Here is a 12,059-nt window from a genome sequence, read left to right as displayed (position 1 = left end):
ATACAGCAGTCTTTCTCACTGACACACTAAAAAAGTTCACTAAAGACATATGTGCCATTCAGTTTTCTTCAAAATATCTCCATTCAGTTGGGTTTACAGTTTGAAGGTCAAGGTTTAAGGTAATTCATTACCACAGAGCAGAGCAAACTGGTACTAAACACAGAACTGGAATAAACCATAGAAATGTCAATGCAGTTTGTGTAACATATTATTACAGACCTCAGAAAAACACTTATCCTGTTTTCATATACACTATTTTAGTACAGTTAAAACATACCTTCCAGGAGTTTTTGCAAGCTAGATCTCATTACATGAATATTTTCAATGCCAACAAACTGGAACCTAATGTTTGAATAGTTGTCTTCATTCTCATAGCCCTTCCCAGCAGCTCTGTTAGCCATTGCATTAAGCTTAAAAGAGGAAAATAAAAATATTGAAAAATATTACTTGGAATAAAAATATCAAATTGAGAAACAAAAGTCAAGCAATTTCAACAGAATACACTGGGAAAAAAAACACAAGAGCACATAGTATAAACAGTTTGTGGCAAATCAGCTTGAAAGCACTGAAGTGAAAGAAAGGGACTCTATATAAAAAAAAGTAGTCTATATTTAGAACTCATATATCCGAATAATGCATTCAGTAATTTCTATTCTCTTCTCCATATTCCTAACTAATAAACTTTTACTTGTGTCCAAACATTTCTGAGCAAAGACTACAAAACAAGTCACCTACAAAGGAAAGGTAAGACCCCAACATTTTCAGATCCTGTATACAGACACTTGAGTGAAATTAATACTAATTGAAATCAGATGGGTCTAAAGAGTGAGAGTTACCCACACATTGTAACACAGGTCGTAACATAATTCAACTTAATAAAATAACAGAATTCAGTTTTTTTAGACAGTGATGAAGTATGATGGTGAGGCACTGGAAAACATTGCCCAGAGAAGTTGTGGATCCTGGAAGCATTCGAATCCAGATTGGATAGAGCTCTGAGCAACCTGGTCAGAGGGGTTGAAGATGATGTTTAAGACCCCTTCTAACTCAAGCCATTCAACGATGACCTCAGAATGCTACAACAGAATTTCCCCCAGTTCCTCCTTTCTGAGACAGTTGATACATATCATTTACACAGAACATAGTACTGTGTGCCATTCTAAAAGAAACCCCATCACAGCTCAACATTTCATGAATTTCATTTCAAACAGTTAAAATTACTTGGATCCCACTCAACTGTTCACTTCTTAACTATGTTTTAAGTATATTTTTAAATGCCTCTCCCAAAAGTTCAGAAGCATATTCAGTGAATTCTAGCTGACTACTGGCTTTATGAAAGCAAGTAATTAAATGCCTGAATAGAGAGGGCTTAACCTTCTCTTTAAAACATTTTTGCCCATGATGGACTCATACATGACTCCAAATTTTTCAGAATTACACTCTATCCCTGTACTCTAATGCTTAAGAAGAGAGGCTTGTCTGTAGCACCTGAAGTACCTACCTTTGGCCTGGTGTCCATGACATACATGTAGCGATTTGAAGGATTTGCTTTACTGATGGCTTGCAGCATGTGCTCATCTTCCAGGCACCTGGCACTGAAACCTGAGAGAGGTTGACTGCACCTGCAAATTGCAGCCTACCAGAGAAAAGAAAGAACAAATTAGCATCAGTTGAGTACTTGTACTTGAAGTACTTTGCAAAATCCCTAAAGACACTGAAACAAATTGTTTCATTCAGCGGATAGCACCAGCAAACTGAATAAAGTTCAGATGTTTCAACTTCTTAAGCACTTGGAAGCCTTGAGCCTTGGTAGCTACAACTTAAATCTATCAGTTTACATAATGGACATAAAAATTCACAAAATTACAGGCTGGAAAAATTACACTTTAAGAAAGCAAGCTACTTCTTTAATATGGAATTAATTATGTGTGGTTTTACTAAAGCAGGCATGATTTTATTATTGCAAGTGCAACTTGTTATCATCTAATGTAATTTCTGTGAGGTAATTTTCAATGATATGTTGTATTTCAGAAGGTATCAGGTAGATTTTCCAACGTTCAAATACTAATGTAATTATGTTCAAATCCCTCTAGTAGCTTCACATTCATCAGTCAAATTCTTTAACTCAACAAGGTGACAGTCCTTCTTTCCACAGCAGAGACAAGTATGTGCTGCTTTACACCACCCTCTGCAAAATCTTATTTCTACCCTGCAGGGTTTTTTACCTTGCAAATAACTCCTTGAAGAACCAATTATTTTGTTGGTTCATCGTTGTTCTTCATTGGGTTTTTTTCCCACCATTTTAACCTAACAGATTTTATTCCTGATATATCAAGGAAGACAGATCCCTTAACAGAAAGCTATCTTCACTTACCTTAAAATTAGTTTCTGAAAACTTTAGGAGATTCAACTGATTATCAACTGATTCTTTAAGGATTTACTTTAAACTGGCTGAGCTGTTAAGCACCACTCATGTCAGCTGTATTCAGGGTTATCCTGAGTCACACCCTTACCATACAAGTCAGTGTACTTGAATCTCCTTACCAACACTTGAACTACTGCCAACTGTTGAGAAACACTTTTCAGCATATTTACAGTAAAAAGGAAGTCACACTATACCTCTTTATTTTTATGATAATATGACAACACTGGGAATCTTCCTTTGCTTCTGAACTTCGAGCTACCAACAATTATGGGCTTGCTTGCAGTTCTGGGAACATAAAGTTCTCTAGGATAGGTTTCACAAATCTGAAAGACACAGATGCACAAAAAAGATTTTATGGGCAAGGCAAAAGGCTGTCCTAGTTTTATTGTATTCCAATTGAAAGATGTAAGGTGAATTAAGACACAAAGGATAAACACTACATTCACTACATTCACTCTCAAGAACGCAACTCTGCAGCAGAAATGCTAAGAATGTGTTTCAAATTAAATACTGAAATTTCCCTCATTTTTTAATATTGGCAGACTACAAAGTAGGATGAAATCTAATCTCAGAATCAGCCACACCACCGCAACCAGCACTGCAAACGCTAAAGTAGAAGCCTGCTCAGTTAAGAGAGAAATCACAAAGCTCCAGAGCACCACAATCACTGGGGCTGGGCTTCAAACAGTTAAGTATACTCTAGAAACAACCCCAAGGAACTCATGCATCCAAGCACACATACTCTCTCAACGAGGCCTAGGGAAAAACTTCAATTAGGAAGTTGTAAGATGGCACACTAACTAAAGAGTTAACTCTCTCTGTCTGCAAGTTTTTGCTTATATGGCAAGCCAAGGGATTTCACAGTATTAGGCTGTTTTCTGTTGGCCTCATCAGAGGATAAAGCAGAAACAGATGCAGAGCAGAACATGTTTCCACTACAACACTTACCTTGTAATCACGATTTGCGTCAGACAACTGCCAGTAAGCATTTGGCACTCCCATTCTCTTATATTCTTCTGCAAGATCAATAAGCTGCCAACCTTTGACTTGCTCAGATTCATTTTGTTTTGGATTATAAGAAAAGGCATAAAGTTCTTCATATTTTGCTAAAAGGTAAAGAATATGTAATGGAGAGAAAGTCTCAGGCTTCAAGATTCACAGAAGCAAGACTAAATAATAGATACTCGACACGCCTGAAATATCTATTCTGCAACTATCCTACAGTTAACTGACACAATTACAGATACTTAGTCAGAGGTAGGTTATGAAAGTTTTCCTGAGTGTGCTTGACCTATTTCAGAAGAGACATCTCTAAAGTCATAAAGACAAAGCACAGATCACAAAATGAAGACTGACAAACTTAAGGCAAAAGGCAAAATTATTAGAACACTTCACAGGAACTGAAATAACAAACTATTTTGGGAGGCAAGAACTGAAATTTACATAAACTGACCTTAAAAACATTAAGTTTTAAAGTTCCCCTTAAAAAAAACTCTCAAAAATTTTGTTCTTCCTAGTATGCTATTTACGTATCACAGATGGCATTTTTCACTGCTCTGAACACAAAGCAGAAAATGCAAAAGACCATACTAAGTGACAGAATCTCTTGTGTAAAGCTGAATTGGTAATGTTATTCTAGCATCAAAATTTCATCTTCATTTTTGAAACTGCATGAAATTAGTAACAACTGATTTGCTTAGTGGGTTTTTATCTATGGAACACGAGAGACTCTACACATTCATATTCAAAATTTCAGGAATAACACTAGAAATGAAAAAAAAAAAAAAAAAGAGATTTCTTTTTCTGTTAAGGAACATCAGTGACCTACAAAAGCCAGACAACACAGCTTCTGAATTTTTATGCAGATTAATATCTAATCATTAAAATTATTTATATACCAAATCCATGTAAGACTTCACACAATGCATGTTTAAAAAATAAATAAAAGAGCCATGGATTTACACACACACCAACTTCTTGTCCACACATATCCTGAAAAGTCTTTTATAGTTACAAGTGTTACCTGTTCTTGACAGCTGAAGCAAAGAGTTATAAATGTCATGACAATCTCTCTCTCTGGGTACAACAAAGTGAACTATCCTGAAGTTCTTGCACTGGATGACGAGGGGGCAGCCAGAAGTAGTCAAGGGAAGTTTTTCCACTGCAGCAATGTGATGATGTAGTATCTGTGCCATACAAAAATTCAGAGAGTAAGCATGCTGATGGAAAACAAGAACAGCATACCATTTAGATCAGCAGATGTAAGACACATTAGGCAATGCTGAATATGGATTTTGACTAATTTTGACAGTCAGTTATAAAAAAATACATTTAGAGGCAGAAATCCAAAAATGCCATTTTGATCAGGATACTAAAATTTATAAAAATTTAATTATTCTCTTCCACCATTTTGAAGTATTATTTAATGTTTGTAAAAAACAGTAAATATCTTTCTAAATGCAGAAGTGAGATGTAAAATTCCACTGTGGTTGTTCAGTTTTCTTTTAACTTTGTTAACTCTATTATCTGTGTGACAAATCTACTCAAGATTTAGGTAAACACATGGAAAGTAACAGCTGTTCAACTGCGGGAAGAAAGGCACAGATACATTACCTCAACTGAACAAGACGTTCTTAATGGAATTTCAATTACCTCACTGAAGCAATCAAATCCTCTTAAACATTGATCACAATTTGACAGGCATCTGAAAACTATGCTGCCAAATATGCATTTACAAAGAGACTGTCCTGGAGACGTTCTGATAATTATACTTGGTACTTGCATTATCATCAGAAACACGGTACTTGGAGTATAGGTTCAATTTCCCCAAAATGAAACCTTTTAATGCAGGGCGTAGGGAGATACAAGCTAGTAACGTTTCTGAATCATGTTCTCCCAAAAAACAATTTTGTGTGAAAGAATAACTGTTTGGTTTATACAAAGTTGCACCTTGTATCCAAGAACAAGTAATAGAAAATAAATTTTCGTGAAAGCACCGTAAGGCACTTAGTCAGATAACCAGGATACTGGATTAAGAGTAAACCAGGAAAATGCACCCACAGAAAAAAAAAATTAAAAAAAGAAAAATTAACCAGAGCCAGGGAGATGATATTTCATCCTAGAGGATGAAAGACTTAAGGCATTAACTCAAGTCAGGTGGCTGGGCTCCAGAACTTGATGTCCACCTGTGTGCTACCAGGGCACTGAGCATAAAAACTAATGGGAATTACTGTACTAGCCAGCTTTGATTGCACAACCATGGTACTGGTCAACAAGAAGCTGCAGCCCCATCTGGAACTTTTTATTCCAGAGATGAATGCTTGTGAAGAAACATCTGCTTAGTGCTCTAAAAAAGTACACATTATTTTCAATATTCCACCAAACCTGAGATCTTAGGATTTTTGCTATCTCATTTAACCTAGATAGAATCTAATTACAAGGTAAGTCATGTCTGAAATTTTAAACGTGGTGCTTCACCTATGCATCAATCTCCCACTCATGCCTCAGAATTATGGTGCAAGTCAGTTATTTAAGGAAAACCACCACACATGCATTCAAGAATACAAGTGAAGGCTACAGAAGAATTACAGCAGCTTGAGGAAAAGTCAAAATTTTCAACATGACCTGATTTCAACTGCAGCAGTGCCACGCAAGAGTATAAACTGTGAATCATTAACTTATTATGATACCATGAAGGAGGAGAGCAGAGGGAACAACTAAGAACATTTTAGTAAACAAATTCAACCTCAGATCAGGAAGAACAAACGCATCTGGAGAACCCATGCCTTTGAGCCACAAGCATTCATTATCCTTACCCATGTCTCTCTCTGGCTTGAATCTATGAATAACAGATGAGTTGCTGTAAGGTACAGAGTTCCCGTTAGTGACTTATTGCTTGTGCTGAACCTATCCAGTAATTTCACTTGTTCGACCTGTAAAAAAAAAAGGGAAGAGGGGAACAAAACTTATTTTTCGATTTTTGCAGAAATTAAAATCCTAGCTTAGCAAAAGCTTTGTCAGTTTGTACAATAATTTTGAAAATGTTAGGAAACATAACACAGCACACCCAAGGCTATTTGGGCTATGTTTCAATACAAAAGTATTGAGCTTTTTTATAGTTTCAGGGTTGTTTTTTTTAAATAAGAATTATTAATTACTAAGCTCTTAGGCTGCTTCCCCAAAGTACAGCAAACACACACCAATAATTTCCTGTTCTTGAGATGCCAGCCCCGATTAACAGCTGATCTCAGCAACATGCTTTACTGGCTGTCTGCGAACTCAAAGCCATAAAGATTATGTTCTCCTGACTTCAACTTTAGCTATAAAGTTGTCTTTTATAAATATATGTCTTTTATAAATTACTCAGCTTCCAAAATCCATATTATTATGACCTTGCCTCATAGTCAAAATACACTTAATGAAATGTAAGCATTATACTAATAATTATAAAAAACTCCTGGAAATTCAAGGACTGCACTGGCATTTGAAGCAGATAATTCAAGCCTGAGCCTTGCAAGGGCAAACGACTCCTTATGGTACTCCATCAAGACTGTTATCTCAAACCTATGGAAAACTCTTCAAAAGAAAAGTTATTCCTAGATAGCCTGCATTTTATCTGCTGCTCCTAAGTTCATGAGTTTCACAGAGTGCTTTATTTGAACCAAGCATTACAAGATTCTTTGTGTGCAAGAACAGGGAGGGAGCGTGGCGAATGGCGTATCTCCATGCATTCCTCTATTTCTTGGCAGCACTATCTCATTAATGCCAAGTTAAAGCTCTGTGCTACCATTAAATGCATGGCAGAACTCCAAAAACTTCCACACCAGCAAGACCAGCACCCTGAGGAGGCAACAAGGAGAGCCCACACCTACTCTGCTGATGCTAAGCCGTTTTCAATTCCTATGTACAAGTGTATTTACCTACCAAAAGTACATACAAAACAGGAAAAAAAATCCAGTGTTTCTTATGATCTAGAAATGCCTAATTTTGCTTTTGAAAGTTAAAAAAAAACAACTTAGTGAATACATAATAGAATGAAGGAAATACAAATATATACTAGAAGTCAGCACTACTACAATATTCAAGATTTGAGTCTAGAAAGCAAAAAAAACGGAAACTACACACATTAATACCTCAAAATATATTATGCTGAAACCACCAAGGTATCTGTCCCCAGGTATAGAGTAGTATAAGAGAACACACCACAGCCAAAACACAGAATTCATACTGGGCAGATGAGCAGCAATAATTGCTCAGGTACCTGGCACTGCACCTCCCCAGCAAACTGACAAGTGCACAGAAACTGCTCCAGCTTTGCTCCAGTAACACTACCTACAAAGTGCTGGCATGCAAGGTTCCCTTCTCCTGCCTGTAGCAAGGCAGCTTTTCTCAAAACTCTATTTCTATGTTAGATGAGGACAGGCATTAATGCTCCAACTTCCACTTACATAGGTAAAGTCTTCAAGAATTCTGAAAGCTAAGTTGTAGCTATACTCTTCTTAAAGACAACTGAAATACAACACAGATTCAGCCTCCATAGATGACGTCTTCATTTAAACTTGACTCAAGCCAGCTTTAATGGGTACTCAGCTTATTATACACCTTTTTCTTTTGCTGTTTAATTTGATTTAGCAGTGAAACTAAGCAAAACTTTCCATCTCCAGCAGAAAATCCAGCAGTATTTTCACTGAAACAGATTTAACTTCAAATATGCAAACAGATTTTACTTAAGAATTTTCAGTCTCTTCTACTACATTTTGCTTTAAAATGTCCTTAAGGATCCTTCAAAGATTCATTGCAAACCCACATATTCTTATTCTTAATTTCACCATGAATGATATTATTAAATATCATATTTAATAAAGTGAGTTTCATCATTTGTTGCTACTTAAGTATAAAACTCTCAGAAGTGATTTTGAAGTTGACTTCACTCCTTTATTCAACACAAATGTATTGGACAGTTTAATTTCACAAAAAGTTAAACTTAATTTCAAGTAGCTGTGCTGACAGTTCTAAGAAAATTTTAACTTCAACACTTCCAGCAAACTTAAGCTGAAGGAGGTATAAAACCTATTCCATCACCTTCTCCTGGGGATAACAGGTGATGTACTTTACTTTTCTTGCTTCCTGTACCTATAATGCTCACTTATATGCATTTTAATGCATCAGGCTATTCGATAAACTAACAGCTTACAAAACGCTAAGCGAGCAACACATCTGTAACAGGAAAAAATCACGCTATTTCTAACCATTAAATTGATTTTTTAGAATGTATAGCTTTTTGTATCAATTATAAAAAAAATTAAGTCTTGTATCTCACAAATTGTGTTCAGAGCTCATTTCTCTCTTCAGTTACATTGTTACATGAAGTATTTTTTTCCCTAGCAGGGCCCCAGAAACATACAGAAACACAATCTGATGCAAAGAAGTCAGTGACCTGCAGACTTTCTAGTCTCAATGTCAGGGCTGAAACTTAAACAGCTACTCTGATGATCAAGACTCTTCAGCTTTAGTCTAGCTTTCATTTCAAAATCAGCTACTGACTGTAACAATACAATATTAAGTTTCCAAGCAAGGACTTTCATGTTTATAAATAAACAGGCTGATAAAGAAACTTTATCTCCAATCTCTCAGCATGGTACAAGACTAATAAAGTGTCACTAACAGTAGTTTCATCAGAAATCTTCCTTCTGTTTCACATAGATACATGTATATGAAAAATAGAAGTAGTTATTATACACACTTATATAAAAGTTATGTAAGCTATTACTTCAAAAAATCAAAAGCCTATTCCTTTATATAATTATTGGTTATAAATCTACTATTTGGACACAAACTATGAACACTCCTTTTCTAGACATATCTATAAACCTACCCTAAAATCAGACTACCAGGTTCAAGAATTAATCACTTGATAATTTCCAGGACCCACTAGAGAGGGGGAGTCTTTTCAGCAACCTTTGCAGTCAGGGCTGATGAGCAAGGTGAGAAAAATACTGTTAGAAATTTAATTCTATAAAAGCTGTGACTTAAAAACTTACTTAAAAATCAGTCACATCAGGAAAAAAGACCGTTCTGCGCCTTCATTATATAAATAAGACTAACACAATGGGAAATAAAAGTCAGAGAAGTCCAAAATGTCAAGTACAGTTTAGCTGATATTTTTTTTAATAGCCTAACACGTTACACATTGCACTGACGGCCTGCGTGTCCCTAACAACACACACCGGAGTCTCCAAAAAGAAAGAAACAAGTCAGATGTTTTCGCAACCGATTTGCCTATAAAAACTCCAGAAAGCTGCACGGAACCACATCCAGAGCGCACAAAACAACTGCAATCTCCTCCCAGCTCGCATCTCCTGCTCCCCACTCAACACAGAACCCCCCACAGCAGGATTTCTGGCGTTTTCCCCTTAGTACGACACAGGGCCGCAGCGGAGCAGCCCCGAGCCCTCCGGCCCTTCCAGCGGCACGGGCCGCTCCGCAGTCCCTCGCGGGGAGCCACAGAACAGCGGCAGGCAGGGACAACAACAACGCCCTTGCCCGCAGCGGACGCGCCAGCCTGGGCAGGGCAGAGCAGGCCCTCCAGCCCTAGGGCTCCCACGGCTCCCCTGCCGCCCCTCTCCCGCGGGGCAGCGGCGGGAGTACCTTGGTGGTGCGGATGTGCTCCATGGCGCTGCCCGCTCGGCCGCGGCCGCTCCCGCCGCCGCCACTCAGCCCAGCCGGCGGCCGCTCCGCCAGCGCTTCCGGGGCGGGGCTACCCAGGGGGCGGGGCCAGGGCGGCGCGCGCCCTGCGGCACCCCCGCGCGGCGGGCGGCGGGAATGGCGGAGGGGCGGGAATGGCTGAGGGGCGGGAATGGCTGAGGGGCGGGAACGGCGGCGGGGCGGGAACGGCGGCGGGGCGGGAACGGCGGCGGGGCGGGAACGGCGGCGGGGCGGGAATGGCGGAAGGGCGGCGCGGGAAAATGAGCGGGGGTGAAAAGAGAGCGGCAAGGAAAGTTGTAAGGGAAAACACGGATGTTACTCCCCGGGTGGAACGCGGTCGGCGCACCCTGCCTCCCGCACCCAGTACAGTGTAAGGAGACTAAACGGAGGGCGGAGCAGAAGGGAGACCTCCAGGCTCTGTCGAAACCCTTGCAGCCGTGGGATCTCGGTGGTGCTCTCCGGCTGATAAGCCGCACAGCAGCAGCAGAAAACCAAGGAAGATAAAGAAAGATGTCCTGCTGTTGAATCAGCAGCCGTGGCGAAATCACTCTCCTTGGACTGAGGCATGTTCCCCTCAGCAGGTTATCTCAGGTACTAACCTGAGACATCCGCCCACAAGGTACGATCACTTTCCATTGAGTAAGATATATGACTAAAGTCACTCAATCTCCACCTAAACATATATAAATAATATAAAAGTGGGTTAAGAATGAGGAGAAGTTAGGGAAGACTCCATTGTGACTTCTGGGATCAGTGGATGGGCTGAACCTGCCTCATTCCCCATGAGGTTGCCTAAGATCCGTACCGTGCGTGTTCAACGATTATCTCCACCTAGCTTTTGAAGAGGTTATAGCTTGTATATATTGCTTTGAATACATTTTTGCAGTCAGATACTATCACCGCTAACCCTCAAACCTTAACCTGTCACAATCTCATTAATAAAATGGTTGTTCTGTCACCCGTCAGTGTGAGCCCTTCCTGGCGCTGACAGTCGCTGGCAGTGGGTTAAAGTGTGGGGAGCCAGGAGCAGGATTCCCTGCAGTGTGATCCCGAACAAGTCACCCTCCCATCTAGCGAACTGCTCAGTGAAGGGTCCCCCATAGCGAGATGCTGACACACTGCTTGGGCACAAGGGTCTCGGTTTTCCTAGGGCACTGACAGACTAATTAAACATTAAGACTTGAGAAAATCTTCCATTTTCACGCGACAGGCGGAAATGGCTGGGAGGCAGGAATGGCTGAGGGTCATCCTGAGGTGTGGAGCTGCAGGCAAGGGACACCTGCAGGCTGGGCAGGGACAGTGCCACACGGTGACCTGCACTGCCCCAGGGATTTCCTGTAAGATTCGTGGGGCTGCTGTGCTGAGAGCCACGGGGCTCGCTGCTGGCCGTGAAAGCTGGCGTGGCAGCATCCCCGAGGGAAGAGGGCCCTGGGTCCCATGACGGTGAAAGGAGTAAGCTGAATGTGACTTTTCAAACAGACCGTGTGGATCTGCTTGTAGATAGGGCTAGGAGCTTACGGACAGTGATGTAACAGAAAAAACTACTAGTTCTAGAAAATGTTACTAATCAACACGGACTGTTGCTCAGCCAAGGCCGTGTTAAATTCCTGAGCCTAGAGAAAAAGACCAGAGACTTAATAGAATTAGTAATAGAATTATGAATAGTTTCTTTTCTTTCTTTATGTCGCAAAAGGAGAGTGCATATTAAAGGGGGCCATAGAGTAGGCAATTTGGGAAGTCTGTACCTTCCAATTACCTCAGTGCATATCATTAAAGATGAAGACTCCACCACCACTTATTTGAGCAACCTGGTAAGTGCTTGGTCACTCTAGCAGTGTTTCCTGATGTTAAGATGGAACCTCTCATATTTCAGTCTGTGCCCACTGCCTCTGGTCCTGTCACTGGGCACCACTGGCTCTGTCCTCTTTGA

General features: G+C 40.0%; 1 protein-coding gene across 1 annotated transcript; it reads right to left on the bottom strand.

Annotated features, from left to right (window-relative positions):
* Window positions 1-242: 242 nt before the first annotated feature.
* Window positions 243-10,190, bottom strand: MTMR6 (myotubularin related protein 6). The gene is made up of 7 exons (XM_085062728.1): window positions 10,073-10,190; window positions 6,241-6,357; window positions 4,449-4,611; window positions 3,374-3,531; window positions 2,620-2,748; window positions 1,502-1,636; window positions 243-410 (listed from the first exon to the last, which is right to left on the bottom strand). The coding sequence occupies exons 1-7, from the start codon at window positions 10,094-10,096 to the stop codon at window positions 267-269; spliced, it is 870 nt and encodes a 289-aa protein (XP_084918854.1). The 5' UTR covers window positions 10,097-10,190; the 3' UTR covers window positions 243-266.
* Between the last annotated feature and the right edge of the window lie 1,869 nt (window positions 10,191-12,059).

This window comes from Lichenostomus cassidix, chromosome 1 (assembly GCF_008360975.1).
Source record: "Lichenostomus cassidix isolate B80296 chromosome 1, HeHo_3.0, whole genome shotgun sequence".
Classification (NCBI taxonomy): domain Eukaryota; kingdom Metazoa; phylum Chordata; class Aves; order Passeriformes; family Meliphagidae; genus Lichenostomus; species Lichenostomus cassidix.
This window is presented reverse-complemented; position numbering and strand designations above follow the sequence as displayed.

What these genes read in the sequence shown, in the direction of transcription:
- MTMR6 (XM_085062728.1), bottom strand. Translation starts at nt 10,096, where the DNA reads ATGGAGCACATCCGCACCACCAAG. An exon ending in CAAGCCAGAGAGAGACATGG is followed by an intron (nt 4,612 to 6,240) that starts GTAAGGATAATG and finishes TGTATGGCACAG; the next exon opens with ATACTACATCATCACATTGC. An exon ending in ATTATCATAAAAATAAAGAG is followed by an intron (nt 1,637 to 2,619) that starts GTATAGTGTGAC and finishes TTTCTCTGGTAG; the next exon opens with GCTGCAATTTGCAGGTGCAG.